The 22784-nt window shown below is 37.5% G+C and overlaps 3 protein-coding genes across 5 annotated transcripts in view; all 3 read left to right on the forward strand.

Moving 5' to 3' along the window:
- The window catches only part of LOC136806345 (ATP-dependent Clp protease proteolytic subunit-like), a 284569-nt gene that overhangs the window by 70530 nt on the left and 191255 nt on the right, over positions 1 to 22784 (forward strand). The gene's annotated exons all lie outside the window — the stretch shown is intronic.
- On the forward strand, positions 264 to 3290 carry LOC136806372 (uncharacterized). Its single transcript, XM_067062935.1, has one exon. The coding sequence runs from the start codon at positions 264 to 266 to the stop codon at positions 3288 to 3290; it is 3027 nt and encodes a 1008-aa protein (XP_066919036.1).
- On the forward strand, positions 3706 to 12028 carry LOC136806351 (ras-related protein Rab-3A-like). Its single transcript, XM_067062917.1, has 3 exons — positions 3706 to 3979; positions 9931 to 10042; positions 10544 to 12028. The coding sequence occupies exons 1-3, from the start codon at positions 3745 to 3747 to the stop codon at positions 10860 to 10862; spliced, it is 666 nt and encodes a 221-aa protein (XP_066919018.1). The 5' UTR covers positions 3706 to 3744; the 3' UTR covers positions 10863 to 12028.

Here is a 22784-nt window from a genome sequence, read left to right on the forward strand (position 1 = left end):
CGCCCGTGTCCTCCCACCCCGCCCTCCGCCCCACGCTCGCATCGTTTTTGCAGTCGATCTCTAGCGGAGAGTCTTATAAGCGGAACACACCAAATTATGCGGAAATTTTCTGAATTTATAGGACTGGGCAACGCAAGATGGCGGACGTTTAACTGTCAATCTTGTGAAAATTATTTTTGAACATTGAAAAATTTGATCACGCAACGAATTGCTGAAAAAGAATCAAGTACAAAAATGTTCAAAAGCTGATTTAGAAGAAAACCATGATTGCAGAAGCCGGTGATCCCGCCACAGTAAACAGTACGCATCAAGACGAACCGTCTGTTCCATGTGTAAACTGTGGAAAACTGTTCCGTACTGCTAGAGGTGCTCTTCAACATCAAAGACAATGCAAAATAGTCACAGATCGAGTCCAGTTACCACCAGAACCAGAAGCAGAACCAGAACCGCAACCTCAAAACAACATCGAGCGAATCCCAGAGAGATTTTACTGGGGAGATATCAAAGGAACTGACTTTGAGAGACTGATAAACAATAGTTATGAAAAGATAGTTTATTGGCGAAAAAATCTTTTCAAGTTACCGAGTGGACGTACAGGCAAAGATTTCATCCGAGAAGTGACAAGGCTACTCAATGCATGGATCGAAGATAGTCCTCTCGGAGTTGTATCGATGAAAGCTGTCCATATAATGCCAGCTTTGCTTCTTCAGAAACCAAGCAAAACTTCCAAAGCCCACGATCACGTCGAAGCATTAGAGAGGAGACTGCTCCAATGGCGAAGAGGAGATATCGAAGCCCTTGTCAAAGAGGCCGAGACGCTTCAATCGAGATTGCCAAAGCCGGTCGAAAAGAAAACTATTGAAGCTCTATCGAAGCAATTTAAGATGAAAATGGAAAAAGGCGATGTTAACGGGGCAATCAAACTACTCACCAACAACATGAGTGGAGGCGTGCTACCACTGGACGATCAAACGATCAATCTCCTTCGACAAAAACATCCTGAAGGTCGCGATACCAATGAAAACAACCTGCTCAATGGTCCAATTCAGCATATAGATCCGATTGTTTTTGAGTGTATTGATGAAGAGATGGTATCGAAAGCAGCCTTATCGACACAAGGTGGATCGGGACCATCGGGTATGGACGCAGATGGATGGCGTAAACCACTTACATCGAAAGTTTACGGCGATTGTGGAAAGGATCTTCGAAAATCGATCGCAAAGCTAACGCGAAAACTTTGCACCCAAGAAACTAACGATGAATCATTACAGGGTTTCTTAGCTGCACGACTAGTCCCGCTTGATAAACAACCAGGAGTACGACCAATCGGCGTAGGAGAGGTTTTGAGGCGCATCAGTGGGAAGCTCGTAATGGCAGTCGTTAAAGAGGACGTTATCGTCGGTGGCAGTAGAGTACAGATGTGTTCCGGCCAGAAAGGTGGCAGTGAAGCAGCAATCCACGCGATGCGATCTGTATTTGAAAACGAAGCAGCCGAAGCAGTAATACTAGTTGATGCTGCTAACGCTTTTAATAACATTAACCGGAAAGCTCTACTTCACAACGTCCAGGTGCTATGTCCAATATTTGCTCGCTATGTAAATAACTGCTATCGCTCTCCAGCTAGACTTTTCGTTATCGGTGGTGTCGAGCTTAAGTCAAATGAAGGAACCACTCAAGGAGATCCGATCGGTATGGCAGTGTACGCAATTGGAATAACACCTCTTTTGAATATAATGCTATCAATAATTGCAGATATCCCCGATAAAATGGCAGCATTCGCTGACGATATAACTTCTGTTGGAAAGCTTCTCTCGTTAAAACGCTGGTGGTCACGAATTACAACCGTTGGTCCTCACTTCGGCTACTTTCCACAGCCGACTAAATCGTGGCTTATCGTTAAAGAGGAATACCTAGACGAGGCTGAAGAAATTTTCCGGGAAACGAACATCCAGGTTTCAAAAGACGGTGAAAGGCATCTCGGTGCAGTTATTGGTAGTATAAACTTTAAAGACCGTTACTGTAAAGAAATTGTTGATAAATGGTGCAAGGAACTTACTCTTCTTTCAGAAATAGCGGTGACTCAACCACAATCAGCATACACGTGTTACACCAGCGGTTACCAGCATCGTTTTTCGTATTTTTTAAGAACAATTCCAGAAATGGAAAACTACTTAACACCCATCGAAACAATCGTCAGACACCAACTCATTCCAGCCATTACAGGGGGTAAAATTGTAAATGACTTAGAAAGAGACTTGTTATCATTACCACCTAGACTGGGAGGCCTCGGTCTCAAAAACGTATGCGAGATCGCACCCATCGAACACGAAAACTCGAGACAATTCACCAAACATCTACAAAACCAAATCTTGAACCTCCAACCACCAAATGACAATGAAACAAAAACTAAAGCAGCGATCAAAACTGAGAAAACCCGAAGAAATCAAGACAAACAAGATCGTATCAGGGCGGAAATGACTGATGATCAAAAACGAATCCACGAAGCCAATTGCTATACCGGAGCATCGAACTGGTTGACCAACCTTCCAATCAGAGATCAAGGCTATGATCTTAACAAGGAACAGTTTCACGATGCACTGCGAATTCGTTATGACTGGAGTATTCCTCGTCTACCAAGTGAATGTGTCTGTGGTAATCGTTTTGATATCAGCCATGCTCTGTCCTGCAAGAAAGGAGGCTACGTTACTCTTAGACATAACGAGGTACGAGATATCACTGCTAAACTTTTGGATGAGGTATGCGTCAACGTACGAAACGAGCCGAGACTAATCACCCTTGACGGCGAAGGACTGACGCACAAAACCGCGAATACGTCCGAAGGAGCACGACTTGACGTTAGCGCAACTGGGTTCTGGACACCTGGCCAAAGAGCATTTTTTGATATTAGGGTCTTTGACCTAAGCGCTCGAAGGTACAGGGGTTTGGAGCTCAGCAAGTGCTTCCAAAGAAACGAAAATGAGAAAAAGAGACATTACAATGAACGTGTGAACAGTGTCGAAAATGGTACCTTCACCCCATTAGTATTTTCTACAAACGGAGGTATGGGACGTGAATGCCAAACATTCTACAAAAGATTGGCCGTGATGCTTGCTGAAAAACGTGGTGTACGTCTCCATGAATCAATTTCGTTTATTCGATCAAAAATATCATTCAGCTTGTTGAGATCGTCTTTGTTATGTATTCGTGGATCCCGTTCCATTTGGAGTAGAGAACTGAATACAAATGATATTGAACTGACTAACTCTCGTTCAAGAGTTAGCAATAATTAATGTTTCTTAATTAATTTTTTTTTTATAAATTTTATTGAGTTTTTATGAAATTTTCAAGTTTCTGTTTCTTTACAGCCCGGCGCAACTACTTAGTTGTGCTATTACATTCTTTTTCAATCGGTCATTTTCGTTAGATCCTAGGTTAGACTCATTGTTACTTGCTGCTAGCTACAGTCTAGTGCCACTAGCGGTTATTGTTGTCAATTATTATTTTATTTATTTATCAAACCAAATTTACTCTAATTTATTGCCCCTATTGTAAGTATATCTGAAATATAATATTCACGGAATTCTTGGGAAAAAAAAAAAAAAAAAAAAAAAAAAAAAAAAAAAATTTCTGAATTATTCCATCTCTAAGGATTTAATTGGATAACTTAAGTCACGTGACAGGATCTTTTGCATATGTTCTGCCTTTACGATTTTCCGAGATCAAAACACAAATATTTTTTCCAAAATGGCAGCCGCATCGAGTGACAGACACAGAAGTAAAGATCCTGCAGATCAAAACTTTGACTACATGTTTAAACTTTTAATCATTGGAAATTCATCTGTAGGAAAGACTAGTTTTTTATTTAGATATTCGGATGATTCTTTTACTTCAGCGTTCGTATCGACCGTAGGAATCGACTTCAAAGTACAGACAGTTTTTAGGAATGACAAACGAATCAAGCTACAAATTTGGGATACAGGTTTGTCATGCTTCATTGATTTTAACCCTTTATCCAAGAAATAAGACTCTTTTTTATCTAACCTTCTGTGAAATTTAGGATGTCACCAATTACTTTTATTCAGGTCTTCCATTGCTCACATTTTTTCAGATGTGAGAGCTAAGACACGATGTCATTTTTTTGGAATAAAACTCCACCAGCACGACTCCAGCATAAATTTTCACCAAAGTTTACTTTTATTATTGTTGTTGTTTCCCTGGTAACCACTGAGACGTGAAGTTACAAACAAAGAAGCTGCGATCGATGGAGATTTTGCATGCTAGACCTACAGCGGTGTTTCACTCATACAAAATCGCCAGGTACAGACAACACAAAAGTAAAACTCAAAATAGCAGCCAAGCTAACACTGGCAGTGTAGACCTAAAGCTCTAAAACAGCATCTAATAACATGAAAACCAGAATATGATTCTTCAATGGGAATCAAAACTATAAAGTGCACTTACAAACATCAATTTGTCAGATCTAACAAAATTAGGGGCCGTCGACAAACGATTTTCCTTTTTTTTAACGGCTTCTGGCCGTAAGGGGTGGGAGGGGGTCACTGCAATGCCGTTAAAAAAGTTTAAAAAAAAGGAAAGTCTCACTTACAAATTTCATCAGTCCAAAAAATAGAAACATGTGAAGAAAGGCTAAGACCAAAGCAACCACACGACATTCACCTTATTCCCGGTGTCACCAATTAATGCTTCGACGAGAAAAATGACTGGTCACGTGACGAAAGTCGGCGATTTTTCCCTCCGCCTCAGTTGACTCCTTGCTCCACCCATCCCGCCCTGACTTGCTGCGGGGCTTGGAGTTTCAAAATTGAAAGGTCACGGCTCAAAACCACATGTTTTTCCGTGCGAAAAGAAGAACTTTGAGGATTACGAATCGAAAGAACATGGCGGCCATGGACCAGTGAAAGTATTTACTTTTGAAGAATTTTCTTGGCCGCTAAGACGTAGGGGGGGAGGGGGTCTGAACCTTAACGGCCTCAGGCCGTTAAAAAAAAGGAAAGTCGTTTGTCGACGGCCCCTTAATAACTGCACTGTCATCATTGACAATAAAACAAACGATTCTCTGTCAAGAGCCTTGTAAACATTCCAACAACTTCCATCGAAATGATCTATCACAGCTCAGTCTACCATTTTTAGCGCGGTCCGAGGATTGAGCCGAGAACGCTCTGCAAACTCCTGTGCGGGTGAAAAACTTCAATCTGTCAATCATTTTCTCAAGCGAAGAGTACGCGAAGCCGTTCTAGCTTTACGATAGTGCCGCGGGTCATCAATGGATAGTATTCAATTATCATTATCCCTTTACTTTCATTTCTAGAACTTTTGCAAAAAAAAGGAAAAATAGAAAAGTTGTATTTCTTACTGCTCTATTCACATACTGAATTTGAAAGATCTTCTATGTGGCGTTTTTTTGCAAACTTCAAAAAACTGATTTTTGTCCCGCCTTTGCGGGACTTTGGCTTAAGTGCTTGAGTGCAGCATAGGGTACAAAGTCCTAATATGCGTTTCCCGTAATTTTTGTATGAAGAGTTAGGTCTACACTGACTGGGAAAAACAAATAATCAGGAGTTTTCAATCGTTTACTACAGCAGAATAAGACAGTGAGTTGAGATGCAGTGAAATAAAAAGTATATAAACAAACCTTGAACCTTTGCCTGTCCAAATAAAAAAGATATTCAAGCTGTAGTAATGTTTACATTCAGAAATAAATCTTTATTCCAACAGTCCTACAGCAAGGTTTTAAACCACGCTGCAACATTACTGGCATTGAGTTCTGAACTGAAAAATGTGGGTCCAGTTCCCTGGAAAGGGCGTAACTATTACACTTTCCAAATGAATTGTTCCAAAAAATTGAAATGACCTTTGTCTGTCTTCTCACAATCCAAAAATATAACTTGAAAAATCAGGACATGGGTAACTTTTTTATACAATAAACCATCAAATTGAACTTTATAGAGCTCAACGTTTAAATATCACTTGTTTTCATAATAAATCAATGTTATTTATATCTATATATATTTGGCTCTTCAAAACCGCTTCCCTTTGCTGCAACAGGCCTTAAAGTTCATATTGACCCCTGGTTTTTACAGCAATAATCTAGAAAAGCCTTTAGTGCGACATAAACAAACAATTTCATTGGTTAAAAAATGTCAAGACATCACGCATGTATTAGTGCCCATCGTGGGTAGAAGCGCTTCAAGGGTAAAATTGCAAAATTCCAAGGACAGCATCTACGATCAGTCCATATCTACCATTTTCCTTTTCTGAAAAGTCAGTGATTTTGACAAGTTTACAACAACTTTAGTTTACCTTACCTTGGCCTTACCAATTGACCAAGCGCAATGTCATGTTGAATATTAAAAACTCCAGCATCACAACAATTACACATGAAAGCATAATTTGTAAAGCACATGTATTTAAATATTTCTAAGCAACGAAAAGGTCTATTTCACAAAACATTGTCTTTCCAGATGTAAAAAATAAGGTCTTTAACACTATTGAATACTCAATCGTGTAACCAAAACACAGTTGAGATCAGAGATTGGTGAAAACGTGCTCATTTTGTGTTTGAAGTGTATTGTGTGATGAATGGATTAATGCTAGGCCTCTCATTCAATTTGAAATATAAGACTCAAATCAGAAATTTGCAAAAAAAATTTCAAAAACTTTTTTTTTTCTCTCCCCTAATTTTAGTTTTAGTAGGAACATCTATATGTAACAAATCTAAAATCTCTGTAACATTACTGCACAACTGAGATGAATAAACTCTTGCTTTTCTTGATCAAGTAATGTGTACCCAAAACCTTTCTTAGTCTTGAATAAACTGTTATTAACACAATAAAGTGACAATTCTGAACTGGATCTCGAATTCTACAGGAACAGAATTAAGATGTTGATAATTTAAAGAACACTTTACATTGCACTAAGGTCAGTCTGTGGAGCCAGAGCAATATTTGTGAACTCGACACAGGGATCCACCACATAAAATGGATTTATTATAGTCTTATTTGTGCCCAGGCCCTGAGAAATTACTTTCATTTTTTCAATTAGTTCACATGGGAGTGAAATGTTTAGAGAATCAGTACTAATATAAGTGCTTCAGCTTCAGAGAGCTTGATTGTCAAAACACTTTGCAGCTCTGGATTTTGGTCTGTTTACATTTGTTCAACTTTTTTTGTACGTTGCTGGTTTTCATTCCAATTTGCTGATGCTGAAATACAATTTTAAAGGCCCCACTCTAGGTGTAGGGGACAAGGCAAAGTTAAAAATTAAGTCAAACTTTTGGTACACAGTCAGAGTAAGAAGGAGGTAGCTTTTCAAACAATTAGATATTTTTGTACGATAGTTGAGCCAATGTTTTGCTTTAAAATTAAATTTGCCACTTTTAGAAATCAATAACTTTGTTGAGGTTCATCGTTTACAAAGAATTAAATCCTGTAAACTGTTTTTTATTGCAAGGTTAGAACAACAACTCAAGACCAAAAATATCTTTCATCTCCTGCTATCTTCATTCAAATTATTACAACAATTTTTATGATAAAAAGATGCCTGTGATTCCTTCAAAATAGCATGAACATTTGCTAGTTTGTGCTGCTATATTCCTAAAGTTTTAAAAAAACTTATGTCTCTGAATTTTTGGCATTAAAATTTTCTGACGATTTTGACAGTTTGTTGATACAGGAAATTTTTATTTTTGTTTTGTTTTCCAACAAAGCCTACACATAAAGAATACAAATTTTTCTAAACCACCATTAATTTCGTTGAATTCAGAACGTTTATTTGCTCAACAAAGTGTTGGATCAGTCAAATTTTGGCCAGCCATAGATGCAAACAATATAAATTTGATATTTTGAAAAAAAATTATAGACAGTTCATTCAGGACAGTTATAGGCAGTTAAAAATTATCTTGATATTATCCCCTACCAGTTTTAACTAATGCATTTTTGTTATGTGACTTTAGGAATAATGTACAAAGTATTTATGTCAACAGAAATTTATTTCACGATGATAAATGTTTGATAGTTAAGAAAGTAATATAACAAAGTTGACACTTTGAATCTCAAAAGTGTAATTGTTTTATGTACTATTAAAGCTTGTGAAGTTAATTTCTGTCTCGTAGAGTTTAAAATCTTCTGCACACTTCATAAAAATGAATGACCTGGCATCTTGTACGAAGGTATTTTTTGAAGATAAAGATATGGTAGGATTAGTGTTTTACTTTAGGTGTATCAGTGAAGTATTTTCTTCTCATCATTTTTCTTTCGCATGTGATTTCTGCTATTTGTTTAAATGAAAAAATTGAAGTAGAATCTGAATTTATAACACCAACCTGATTACATACAATTTTCGTTGCTAAGATATTTCTAAGGTTCATGTGAAAATATGCTCTGTTAAAAAAATGAAATATATTTGCAAGTTTTTAATTTCGAAAATATATCTCTTTTTTTCAAAAATTATTTTTTTAGAGATTTTAATCAGTTAGTTATGCAAAAGTACATTAAAAGTTTCCAGACATTTTTAATCTATTGTTTCATGAAATAAGTAGCTTACAAACTTCTACCCATCTTTTACAGTACATGCACAGTTTTTAAAACGTTTATCTCTACAATAGGTGTCATGCAGGGAACAGAGGTTTTTGTAAAAACTTGAAAAGGCATACTGTGTGATAATCTGCTCTTTTATCATCCAACCTCTGCTGTAAAGTGTTTTATAGTTGAGAGCAATTAAACAAATGCTAATGAGATCTGTTTTGCATTTTCTCTCATGTCAAGTACACGTTTTAAGAACATAAGGCTTCGATGGCTAAAATGTTGAGAACAAGTTTAGAACATTTTAAGGCTTTGTAGACTGAATAACACCCAAATTCTTAGGTAAATTGACAAAAATACTTATAAAATGGTCAAAATAGGAACATGTTAAGAACGCTTTTAGTTTTAAAACTCAAAAAGTTAAGAACATCTGAAGGCTTCAAAATTTTTAGATGTTCTTATAAAAAAGCGTTTAAGTTCAAAGAACAGAAAATAAGTGTAAACATGCTTGATACCTACCCTTCTAAACTCTATCTCAAAAGTATGTTACACAACACCATCTCTGGCATCGCCCACGCTGATGCTATATTAAAATAAATTGGAAAGATATTTCTAAGAAGAAAATCAAATAGATGTAAGATTATTTGGAAATTAAAAAAGAGGAAAAAGAAAATGAAGACGAAAAAATGAAGGTTTTTTACTTTCTACTTTTAAATCATTAGAATATTTGAGCCCCGCTTTTTCGAAACTGCGTGCATTCAAATTTTTCCTTTTTTGGGGGGAAAAAGTTACAAGCCTTTGAAGTAGCCAAAAAATCGCCTAAATTAACAAAGATAGATTTGCTTTAAAACAGACTTCAAAATCTCTCATTAACAGAAATTTGTCTATGTTTAAGTATTTCTAAAGTAAAAAGTAAAACCCTTTGTCACCTAAAAAATATAAAGAATGTCTTCTATAAAGTAATGAAGTTTCGACCCTTTACTGACTTGACTTGGAATAAGCCAATCTATACAAGCCCGTTGACACCATACAGTATTGATCTGAGGATAGAAATCTTTCAAATTATGCGGTCTTGTACGCTCACTTTCTGATTGATTAAACTACGGAAGTACTGTCGTACGTACGGGATTGGTCTTCTTCGTTCAAAAAAGAGCCGTAAAATGCGACGATTAATGTAGAGAACATCAGTTTGTAGGAGACGGTTGAAATATAAAGAAGTGTCAGTTGGAGTGGAATTAGGCTAACAGCGTTGTTTCTGTTGAACCTGATATTATCAAAAATAATCTCCTTTTGTTTTAAAGTTTGTTCTATAGCCTTGAAAGTTTTTATGTTTACAATGCAGATCAACTTCTTCAATATATAAAACTTGTTATCACTCTTCATCTTTCAGCGGGACAAGAGCGTTACCGAACGATCACGACGGCGTATTACCGTGGCGCGATGGGTTTCATTCTAATGTACGATATCACGAACGAAGAATCTTTCAAAGCTGTCACCGATTGGTACGTCATCATCTCCCTTTTCTTTCGTATAGCCCTCCAATAGGATGCTTTGAGCCCAATTACAGTAATTAATTAATGCACCTTTTCGACTGTAGCCGCCAATTGACGCGCAGGCATTCTTTATCCGTTTTACCATCCTAAAACCGTCGCAGTCTTTTTTTTCACACCTATAGAAAATAGAAAAAGGTATACATGGGAATAACTTATCAGAGCAAAGACTTTAGATACAAAACTCCAACTTTCGGGTCAGGGCTGGGAAGCATTCTGGCCCATTTACTGAAAGAAATTCCTTCACCAACCCTGATATTATACCATGCTTGTTGAGTGAAAGGCTATCGTTTGCCATTATTAGATTACTGAAAAAGCTTTTTCGCTTTACGCGATAGTAAAAAAAATTGGCCAGTTTGAGCCCTCGAGCCTTAGCTGATGTGTAACCTTTATCTTCTGTTTCACGTTTTTTATATCAGTACAAGTGTGACTAACTGCTTTACTGCTTTTTAGGGCGAGCCAAGTGAAAACATATTCGTGGGACAATACACAAGTTGTTTTGGTGGGTAATAAATGCGACATGGAGGAAGAGCGCGCGGTCACGTACGAACAAGGCCGTAAATTGGGGGACCAGCTGGGTTTCCCTTTCTTCGAAGCGTCGGCCAAAGACAACGTGAACGTTCGCGACGCGTTCGATAAGTTAGTGGACGTGATTTGTGAACGAATGACGGATGCGATCGATGGGGATCTTATCCCTGGCAATGGAACAAAACCTGGTACTACTGACCTCAAATCAAAACCCAATCAAAGCGAAGGCGGGTGTGCTTGCTGAGTCAGTGAAATGAAATGTTTCCATCGTAGCAGGTAACATTTTGTCGATGTTTAGATCGGTATGTCTCTGGAGCAATCAACAACTGAAACCCACGAATTAATTTTTTTACTGATATTAAGATATTGGAAAAGTGTTATCGAAATAAATCATCTTATCGGTCGTAGGACGTGGTGTAAAATCGTCCTGTGGGAGAATCTGTTTTTTGAGTGATTTTGAAAATGCCTATGTAATAGTAATAAGTTCTTGCTCGATGCTCAGAAGTCTTTTCTTTTGCAACTAATCTAAAATACTCGAAAAATGCTAGTTTCCTTATCTATAGAGACCCATTCATTCTAAACTCTGAAACTCTTGAATGTTTTAAAAAATAACTTTCTTCTCATTCACTTTCTTATATTATTCAACTTTTCTTAGAATATTTAGAAATCAAAATATTTATTTTTTAACAATTTGAACTATTTTCTTATTCCTTTTCGTTCTTTATCTTTCAAACTAAATGAAGCAATTCTGAAACAAAATGGTCACCATTCCTCTTATCTCATTGGTGCATAATGACGTCAGAATTTATTCTAAGGCTTCTGATTGGACGAAATATTTGAGGTGGATTATTATTGAATAGTGTACTATTACTGAAGTAAATAATTTTAGAAAAAATTGTATTTTATTTATTTAGTTCTTTTTCTTAATTCTATTTCTCCTTTGTGCTCAAATACAGGAATGCTTTTTTCGCAGAATATTCTGCTAGCCCTGGTTAAACCATTCTATCTACTCGGGAAACCTATTTTCCTGAAACACTGTATTTGTTTTTATCAACGCCCTGTTTAATTAGTTCATCTCCAAATCACTGTATAATAATTTTTGGATCTTTTTCCACTTTTCATTTGGCTTTAGAAGTACCACGCAGGCCCCTGTATTTAAGCACAAAAGGAAACAGTCATCTGACTGAACACGGGGGTTTATTTTATTTGTCTTATGTCCTTGTATGTAAATAGTTTAACATTGTTGTGAATTTTTTTTTGTTGTCATCCGTGGGCCATTTTGTCTTTTAGTCTGTAGTATCTTTATTCTAAACAATTTTGTTTTGTTTTTGTATTTAATGTTTTATTTTTGTTTTTTGTGAATTTTGTCATGAAATTATTTAGGCGGGAAAGATGAAAATATACACTTCATGTGTTTTCCCTTGCTGTTGATGTCGTAAGATTACACTTCCAAAAATTCTGGTAACTTTTTACAATCAATCTTCGAAAAGATTCTTTGAAAAAGAATACTTTAAGGGCAGAAACTTTCGCGGGCAGAAACTTTCGCGGGCAGAAACTTTCGCGGGCAGAAACTTTCGCGGGCAGAAACTTTTGCGTTTTTCGCGTTTTTGCCATTTTTTCGCGAAAGTTTCTGCCAGGTAAGAAATTAAACAAGTTAATTTCGCGAAAAATCAAATTTTCTTAAAAATCGCGAAAGTTTTTTCCAAGTTTTAAAAGCCGAGGAGAGTCGATACTATCGATATTATCGCAGTGACTAGGATTCGGTATGGGAGGAAGAAGTGCAAATAGTTTATTTTTCATTTATTAGCATATCACTCTTTCGATTGAAGAAAAAAATGACATTTGAAATAATTTTTTAATCATTTCCCTAGCCATTCGCGAAAGTTATTGCTACTAAAATTGAAAATTCACAAAAGACCGCGAAAGTTTCTTCCGTAAATTTTCTTCAAAAAGTAAAAATCGCGAAACTTAAATCCGCGAAATTTCGCAACTTTTCGGTCTCGCGAAAGTTTCTGCCCGCGAAAGTTTCTGCCCTTAAAGTAGATAGGCTTACCATGGATTAAAGTATGTTTACATTTCGAATTTCTGTATAAAGAAAGTGTTACTTTTCTTAACCTAAGGAGGATGGAATTTTGTTCCTTGCTGAAAAATTTTGATGGACTAGAGTTTGGCGCGAAGGGGTTTTGGTGTAAAAATATCTCACCAGATGATAAAAAAACTTTGGAAAAATGATTTTGGAGGAAGATGTTCAAATATCACTGTTAAGGGGCCTCCTCACCTTCTTGCAAAATGTATCTACACTACTTGCAGAATGTTTTAAATGATTTTCAATATTAAATTTGTAAAGCAGTTTGAATATGTTTACTGTAGCTGAAATCTCTTTTTAGCGTTATTTTGCTCAACAACAGCATGGGGATTTGAGAGGGTTTTTTTTTTAAAAGGTATGGGAAATCTTAAACAGTCTTAGCTTTCCGAAGCTCATTTTACAACTATCCAGAGTTTTTGAAAAGTACTCTGTACCAGAAGTTGACCTCATGACCTCATGTTTATCGTTTCGTAGTCTACGGTAGTGAATTTTGAAATTATCCACAGATACTGGGTCTGTGTACAAAAAAATAGAATAAGGTGCGAATGTGGCAGAGTGGAATCTATGAAGTTAGATCGCCGCCAAAATTCGATCCTTCAAGTCGTCCTGTCGCACTAGAAGTCGTCCCGTCGCGATTTTCGGTAGTCGAATCATCCCAAGTTTCAAGTTGTCCCGTCGCACTAGAAGTTCGCAGGTCGTAATTCTTTTAAGTCGAACCATACCAAGTTTCTAGTGGTTGATATCAGAAGTTAACTCGTCGGAGCTTGGTACATGTTCCAATCATGTACGTTTACTGTCATCCATCAGGTATATTATGGAGATAAAAATATAACTTTGTATAGTTTTTGAGCTCTAATCAACAAGTAAATTTCCACACGTGTGTTTCCACCAGCTTCCATTTTGAACATTGAAGTTCTCCCTGGATGAGCTCTGCACGTGCACAAAAACTGCACATCACACGAACATAACATTATCTCCACAATATTTTGATTTTTGATATACGAAACAATAAAGTTTTCTTTCGGAATAGCCTAGAGTTCAACTCTTTGGGATGAGTCGACTGCCGAAATTTGCGACGAGTCAACTTCTGAGGCAACGACTCGACTTAAAATTTGGAATCTTTCGACTTCCGAAAGATTCCGACTTGCAAACTTCTAATGCGACATACGGACTTCTAGTGCGACGGGACGACTTCTAGTACGACGGGACGACTTGAAGGATCGAATTTTGGCGGCGATCTAACTTCATAGGAATCTCGAGGAATCTTGGTGCGGCGGGCGGGATGGGAATCTTTTTATGCATTTCGTCGTAGTGGGCGGGGGCGCTAAGAAAGGGCGGATAGACACGTAGCTTTCTAGACCGATCGTTTATATATCATCAGGCTACCAGGCTAGCGGAATTTCAAAATGGAGGACAAAAAAAGAAAAAAATTTCGGTGAGAAGATTTTTTTATGTTTCAAATTTGGGTAAGAAAAACGTTTTTATCATGTTTTTGGAGCTTGTGTTTTAGCAAAGTTTGTTGTAAGCTCCTATTATAAGAAAAGGATATTTTTCAATATGTATTGACTCTATACCGTGAAAAAGGGTAACTTGCATCAGTGACAGTGGAGGCTAACATGCATATATATACCCCAATTCACAGACTTGTCTGGTCATGGTTTTCTCACCTTGTAATATGAAAATCAAATTTAAGAAAACATGTAATTAATTGAGGAAAGATAATTATAATTACCATGAATTGCGTTTCCCAAATGACCTCATTTTACACGCTTCATAATCTGACATCTTGTTATTTAGAATTTTCAAAAGAATAAGTCGCGATTACGTCATTAGTCCAAAATATGATTGGCTGATAGATATGAGCCTGGTTTCCCCATCCACTCGGTAAAATATCCACCACCCTTCAGGCACCCTTGAGAGACAGGGGCGGCAAAAAAAGTAAGTACGCAACCTTATGGAAACCACCCCATTTTGACATTTTTTTTAAACAAGTGGCGAAAACGGGGGAGAGTGTGCAGAGGAGAGTAGGCAAAAGACATTTACAATCACGCTCTTCGAAACTTGTGACATGTTGTCGTGGGAAAAGAAAAGTGATTCTGATCAAAGGTACGTTTTTCTATTGTCAAGTAATTTTGTCATAATGTTTCCATGTCAACACTTTGAAGAGAAGTAATACTGCTCTAGTTGGTCTGTGAATTGGGGTATATGCATGTTAGCATCCACTGATGCAAGTTACCCTTTTTCACGGTATATACCGGGTGACCCACGAAAAAGTTCGGACCTTTCTCGGCGTCTTGAGGCCGAACAAATGTCCCAAAGTGCTCGGAATTTTGGTATTTAAAAAGTAGATATCCTAACTTAAAATTTGAGCTATCACTTTTTAAATTTGACCAACTAGTTCTCTACTTATGACCTTTTAAACTCAAAATTCACTTTTCGGAAAGTGTAAAAAACACGTAAAAAAGAGGTATTAAATTAATGCAATCAATTAGAAAATCTCTTATAAATTGACTTATTTAACGAGTTTTATGACATTAATAATTATTAAAAACAACTTTTAAAGTAGTTTTTGTTTAAACCAAGACTAGTTTTTATCAAAATTGGCACTTTCAAGGAATTTTCTCAAAAACTGTATATCAAAAACGTCGAAAAATACCTAATTTGATACCCCTTTTTTACCTGTTTTTTACACTTTCCGAAAAGTGAATTTTGAGTTTAAAAGCTCATAACTAGGGAACTTGTGCGTCAAATTTAAAAAGTAATGGCTCGGATTTTAAGTTAGGATATCTACTTTCTAAATAATAAAACTCCAAGCACTTTGGGACATTTGTTCGGCCTCAAGACGCCGAGAAACGTCCGAACTTTTTCGTGGGTCACCCGGTACATATTATATTATATAGTTCATAAAACCGAAAATCAATCGTAAAAAAAGTAAAAATCAATCGTAAAATTAGGCTAGTCTTACCACTTTTATCTTTCCCTTTACAACAATACAATGCTGACCAAGTTGACACAACACATTTATACTGAAGAAAGCGGGAATTTGATGGGAGAGTTAGATTGTCCACAAAGGCGGCAACCTAAAATATGTTCCGTTCGCGTCGCCCGACTGACTCACCTTCCAAACATAAATCCCGAGTCTGACAAGTCGGAAAAATGTCGGAAAAAGTTTTGGATAGCTAAGCACTTCTTTGAATCATCATTCGCCTAGTTTTTGTTTAGGCGTAGGTCACAATCACAAATAAGTTGTGTTCGCGTCGTCCGACCGACTCTCTTTAGTCTTTCTATCTTAAAAATCCGACACTTTTCAGTCGGAAAGTTGGAAATCTGTTGGATTTTTTACCAATATTATTCAAAGCATTTTGTACATTCATCGTTAGTCGCCGATTGGATCATCCAGTGTTAGTTCAAAGAAGCTTTCGTCCGTAATTTTTCAGAGATTGTTTGCGGGCTAGAGACAAAACGCTGAATGACGGAATAACGGAACCGGAATAGCTGTTCCGGCCGGAATAGGCCGGAATAGCTATTCCGCGGAATATGATTTTTTTATAGATATATTTTTTTTGTAATATAGCTATTCCACGGAATATGATTTTTTATTATCGTATTATAAGGCTGATGGAAATTAATGATATGTTTACCGTAATGACGATTTTCAGAATTCGATGCGGCCAAGTTTTCATTATTCATTATTCATTATTTTCCCATAAACATTTATTTTTACCAGATTTTTCGTTTTTCCTTATAGATACACAATCGGAACTCTCGTGTTTTTATTGATTCTTTTGGTTCCCGTTTGTACAAGCTTAAAGAGATAAATCTTTTTCTTCCCGCTAGAGAATTATATAATGTTATCTCCACAATATGACAAAATTAAATTCACACGGTAAAGACTACTAGAGGGCCGTTCGGGTTGTTAACAATCTAAAAAAGCCACGGGCCGTTTGTTTTGATATCAACTTCGAAAATTTTTGTTCTCTGCTCAAGTCGGAGGAAAAATAATGACAACTTTTTGAGAAAATGGCAAATAATGATAACTTGATGCGGCAGGTTTTTGAACACGCAGGCGGCTTACGGTAAACATAACATTAAATTCCATCGGCCTAATATAATAATCTTTCTCTTTTATCACCCCTGAGGGTATATCTATGTACATAACTATCCATAATCACCCATAATCACATATAATCAGCAATCGGCTACCTCATTGGCTGTTTTTTCACCCTTATCAGGGAAAACTTCGTCGGGGAAAATTTTCGTCGGTGAAAATTTTTGTCGGGGAAAAATTCGTCACTTGCTGGTAGTTGGTAAACGCATTAAGGCCGGGGAAAATTTTCGTCGGGGAAAATATTCGTCACTTGTCCAAAATTTCGTCACTTTTCCCCGACGAAGTTTTCCCCACTACTTCGCTTGTGAAGTCATTCGAATACCTTTCCCGGGGTGTTGTTTGGGATTTTATGTTTGAGTGTTTCCCTTACATATAACTAAGATTGAACTAGATTAATTATACCTCACAGAAAATTTGACCGGCTAAAAACGCTGTACGACCCGGCAATCGTCCGTACCCCGTCCTGCGACCCAGTCCGGCGCTAGGGGAGGGGGTCATTTACCGTCCCGGACGGGTCCTTTACGTACGGTCTCGTAGCGCCCTTCCGTTAACTTTTCAGGACTTCGGACCTTTTTTTTCGGAATCTACACCCAAAAAAATATGAAACATCAAAACCTGGATAAAAATTTTAAATTTGGCTTTGACCCGCTTCGAACCAGGGATCCCTAGTGTGTCAACCCGACGCCTTAAACCACTGGGCCAACTTTAGCTGTGTGGTGATCTATTTCTCAGCGATCTTATACCTTTGCTAGCTTGCCTTGGCCCAGAGCTCAATAGGGACCCCTCAGAGTATTTTTTTAGACTTGGCTGAAGATGTGCGTCAGCACCAAGTGGTTCACGAGTTGTAGAAACGTCCCACTGCTTTCCATCCCCCACCGGCGGGGACTCCAAGCTGGTGGTCTGGTACGATGAGTTCTGACCCCCCTAGAGCCTTGCCATGAATTTTTCAGGACTACGGACCACTTATTTTGGAATCTACACCCAAAAAAACATAAATTATCAAAATCTGGTCAAAAATTGGGACTTTGACCCGAACCGTGGATGTGGAGCATGCATGGAGGCCATGGAGTGCTTTTTCAGGGACTTTTTCTGGCTATTTATACCTTGCTCAAGGCCGACTAAGCAGTCAGGCGAAGTTCCCTGGTTGGACCAATTGAGGCCTCTACTACGAGGGGGTTTCATGGTTGGCGGAGGAGCGGAATCGGCCCTTTTTTCGGACGGAGTGACAGAATTTGGCGAAAATTTAGACGGAATTACGGAAATTGGGTTCTCTGACGGAGACGGAAAATTAGACAATTTTAGTGCGGAAAAACGGAATTTAGCAAACAAATTTGCGGAATTTCGGAATTGGTAAAAGATATTCAAAATTTGTGGAATTTTCGACAAAAATATTGAATTTCAAAGGAATTTTCGGTGACGGAATTTTGGTTCAATTTAAGACGGTGTGATGGAAATTGGAGAAAAAAATTGGCGGAATTGCGGAATCGGGTACCCCCTGAAACCCCCCCCTACTACAGCCCTCCATAATCACCTTGTAGGTGATTATGGAGGAAAAGAAAAAGATATAAAATCATATTCTGCGGAATAAAATAAGTCATATTCTGCGGAATACAATATATAAAAAAAATCATATTCCGTGGAATAGCTATTCCGGCCGGAACAGCTATTCCGGTTCCGGCATTCCGTCATTCCGTCATTCAGCGTTTTGTCTCTAGCCATTGTTTGCGTTAAAAAGTTTTTTGCAATCGTGATATGTAACAAAGATCATAATGCAGCTAGTGCGCTTGAAAATTATTGCCACGCGAACAAACCTATGTTCAGGGCACATTTTTCCGATGATTCTAGTGCTGACTGACTGCCTAGGTTCAGAGCGCACTTTTCCGACAATTTTTGGGCCGACCGACCGACCAACTCACTTTTTGGGGCTCACTTTTTGGGGCTTTAATTGTTTACATTTTGCCTTCACTTGCTCATAACTCCTCCTGATTTCAAGCTTTTTATTTTAGCTCAATTCCTGCTGTGCCTTAGTATCTAGTCTCAATCTAGTCATCATCCTCTAATCTCAAACTCTCACTTATTCTATTCTTTTTCTATTCAGCTCAGCAGCTAGGTCGTGCATTCAAGGCAAAAGTTATTTATTCACTATTAATGTTTCTCCTTTCTTTTTAGCTTATATTAAAACATAATACAAATCATAATATTTAATTTTAAGTAATCATATTTATATATTATATAAAAATTTAAATGTATATTTTATATCTTATTAACTTAATCAAATCACAAGTCTTTCAGGTCTACATTTAGCCTGGATATCCAAGCTCAAAATTTTAGAAAAAACAAAATTTACCTCAACATACAAAGTTCTAAAATTATAGAGATTGGTCTCCCTAGAGAATGAAAGTGAAAACCCATGTTTCCTAGCCAACCCAGGGCAGCAAAACAGAAATTAATAAAAAGCAGTCTTACAAGATCTAAAACTATTTAAAACATCCAAAGATTACACCAAAGTCCATAAAAAAGTTTGCATGCATTATCATGACCAACCATGTTTTCTTGGAAAATGAGCTTGCCTCTGTTTTCTTTTTGTTCATGTTTTCATGTAACAGAAAGCCCTATCTTCACTAGCAACTGGAGGACTATCCTATTTTTGCTTTAGAATTGCTCAACGCTGTGTAGATTGGCCCTTACGGTTTTAGCAAAGTGAGCGCAAGCAAGCGGACTGCATTTTCTTAAAGAGAATGCAAATCGCTCTAGGGAGACCAGGCTGTAAACCAGAACATAAAATATAAAAAATTAGACTGTGAAATAGTTTACAGCCTGGATATCCGGGCTAGTCTACATTATCACATCTTAGCCTCTCGCTTACTACATACTATTCTAAACCCTTGTGGTGGTGTCTTTCAGCTTCAGTCATATCTCGCTACTTCGCTATCTCACTACTTCTTCTTGCAGCTGCTTTTAGCTTTAGTTGTTTTCATTTTATTAGGTATTTTTAATAACTTTTTATTTTCAATATCATGATAATGTACGTTAGCGTATTATGTGATCACTTAATAGAACTAGAACATAGAACATAGAACTAGAACTAGAGCTGGAAATGACGCGAACACAACTTATATGTGATTGACGCCGTAAGGCGACAATCACAAATATCTTCGTTTCGCGTCGCCCGACCGACTCTCGAAAATTGAGTAGAATTGAGTCGGTGAGTCGGTAAATTTGTCAGACTTTTTCTGTCCATGATGTTCCCTTCGTTCAAAAATTTTATTAATGCTGATTTTTTGTGAGCGATTTCTAGCGCATTCGCAGCATTTTGACTTTGTTTATCATTACATGCGCCATTTGCGGTCATTATATAAACCCGAAAATTTTTACGACCGACTCACTTTTTAGACCCAACGAGGACGCGAAATGAAGATATTTGTGATTGCCGCCTAACCCACATTGAGTCCCGTTTGAGTTTTTTCATGTACCCTTATTGAAATTTTCAAGAAATTTGGCGACGCGGTAGGGCCAATACCCCCGAGAGCCAAAAATAAGGTCCGCTTTTAAGGTTCACACATGTGCGCGCACATTTAATTAGGCAAATCAAAGATGGCGGCAAAAGATTTTGTTGATTGCCGACTTGATTCTTCGGGATTTACTAGATTTTAAAAACCCCGACAAAATTTACTACCGACCGACCAACCGACTGGATTTGAAGATGTTTTATGACACAAACGGAACATATTTTAGGTTGCCGCCAAAGTGCCATAAAAAATCATTGAATAAAAGAAAAACTTAAAATCTTAAATATTTTCATTTTGAAGAATAAGTGCAAAAAAGTGAAACATAGAAAAGTTGCATTTTTCATTGCATTAATCAAAATGGCACGTGCGTTTGTGTAGGGTAAAATGGCGAAATGTGAAAATCGATTCTATATAGCAATTACTTTCAAATAAAAAATATATTGACAATGAATGGGTAAGCTTTCTAGAAATCCAAACATAAATTGCATGGCTTTTACCAAAAAATAGCGCTTTAGGATCAGAAACAGCTTTTTCCAATTTTCATCGAGTTACAGGTAGGAGGAATTAATTCCTTGTTTGTTTTGATCTGAAATTTTCAGTAGGGGTGGCCAACATGGTTCCCTTGCTCATATCAGGGGAGCCTGGGACGGGGGTAAGAGAATTTTAAAATTTCTAAGTAAAATCTTACCGTTAACTGCTCCAACTTGGGACGAGTGTACGCAACATGGGACTTGTTGATATCTGGCCTGTATTTTCACTTACTATACTGTTAAATCTCTTTGACAACAAATTTGTTTTGATAACTCCACCAAGTTTATCAATCATACTTTCTGTCATAACATGTCACGATAACTTTCACTGATAGTGTGCCCTTTTTAACTTTTGTTTTCATTCAAAATGACAGGACGCCGAATGAAGAATTAGAGAACGCCTGCTGCCTAACCCCCTACCGCCCAATGGGATTAACAAATAGCGAGTGTGTAACTTGCCGCGAGAGTGACGTCAAACGCTCCATGGTTTTGCCACTTATTTGGCCTTGTAAAAATAGAAAAGTTGTATTTTTTACTGCTCTATTCACATACTGAATTTGAAAGATCTTCTATGTGGCGTTTTTTTGCAATCTTCAAAAAAGCGATTTTTGTCCCGCTTTTGCAATATGCGTTTCCCGTGCCAACCCATGCCATCTGAGGGGAATTGGGTAGTCAGTCCAAGGGGCTGACGAGGCGCTCATTGAAAGTGTCTATAGGCCTCAAAGCCTCCTGCAACTCAACCAGCCAAATAGAAATGGAAAAAGGGTTGGGTATGTGTGTGGTTTGGGTGTTGTTACGTATCAGATTGGCTAGGCAGTTGATCACACTAGCGTCCTGCCGAAATGCGTATCAAAGATTAATGCTGCGAAAGTGCTATATTGTTTATTTGACTCGCAAGCAAAAAATACGCTGCAAAACCTGGCAAAACTTCTAAAGGGAATCATGAAAAAATAACCCGGCGCTTTTTAATGAGATTACCATTTTCAAAAACTATGAGATATTGCCTAAAATTTGAGCCATAGATTAAAAAATTTGAGCCAAGCCAACCTTGAAAACTAATTTAAAGATCAACTTCCCAAGAATCTAAGGGGATCCGCGCACCGCTGGATAGGCTATTTCCCAGAAATTTTGCTGGACCTCAAACACAGGCCCATTTACATGTGTGGAATTATTTTTACTTTAGCGTACAAACAAGGCCTTAAAAATTAAAGCACTGTCTCAGGAATTGAATGACAAAATTTGGTTGGTTGATGCTGCACGTTCGCAATCAGTGATTTTGTCTCATTTTAAGTTTTCAAGTTTTAAGTAATTGTCTTGGGAACTTGAACACTTTGAACTTGATTCCTGAGGTAACTCTCATCCTTGTTGTTGCAAATACATCCTGTAGATGACTGATGTTGTTTTTTCTGAAAGCTTGATTTCCCAGTGTGACTAAATGCTAGGAATTGGGTTATTATCAGTTAGGCTTAGGGTTGGAGCTCGAAAAAAGCACTCTTTTGGGATTTTCTCTTAGTATTGTCTGGTCTGTAGTTTGTACAATATAAATAGCCGTCAGAAACAGTTTCTTGGTATGAATTTGTGGCGCAGTGGATAAGGCATTGGGTTTCTAAACAATGGAACTTTGCATTTGGTGGGTTCGAATCCCACCGGTGGCGATCTTTCGATAAGTCATTCAAGTCAATTAGAAAACATAGAAAAGACTGGAAAAAGAATGAGAATTTTAAAAAATCGGACTAGAACCTAGTTTGAAGCCCTGTACACCCGCGACCGCTCACCGCAAGAGCTGGTGAACGAGTGAATATATATAGATGCAAAGTTATTACCGTAACTTGGTCTAATGTTGACATCCCTCCTCTAATTCCGACACCCTTTTTATCAGCTGAAATTGATTGTGTTGCTTAGTGGTCAGAGAGGAATAATCTTTTTCAATTAA

The sequence above is a fragment of the Clytia hemisphaerica genome, unplaced genomic scaffold (assembly GCF_902728285.1).
Source record: "Clytia hemisphaerica strain Z4C2 unplaced genomic scaffold, Clytia hemisphaerica genome assembly, whole genome shotgun sequence".
In the NCBI taxonomy this organism is placed as follows: Eukaryota; Metazoa; Cnidaria; class Hydrozoa; order Leptothecata; family Clytiidae; genus Clytia; species Clytia hemisphaerica.

Coding starts and splice junctions, on each gene's coding strand:
- LOC136806351 (XM_067062917.1), top strand. CDS start 3,745: ATGGCAGCCGCATCGAGTGACAGACACAGAAGTAAAGATCCTGCAGAT. Junction 3,980..9,930: donor GCTACAAATTTGGGATACAG/GTTTGTCATGCT, acceptor TTCATCTTTCAG/CGGGACAAGAGCGTTACCGA. Junction 10,043..10,543: donor TTCAAAGCTGTCACCGATTG/GTACGTCATCAT, acceptor ACTGCTTTTTAG/GGCGAGCCAAGTGAAAACAT.
- LOC136806372 (XM_067062935.1), top strand. CDS start 264: ATGATTGCAGAAGCCGGTGATCCCGCCACAGTAAACAGTACGCATCAA.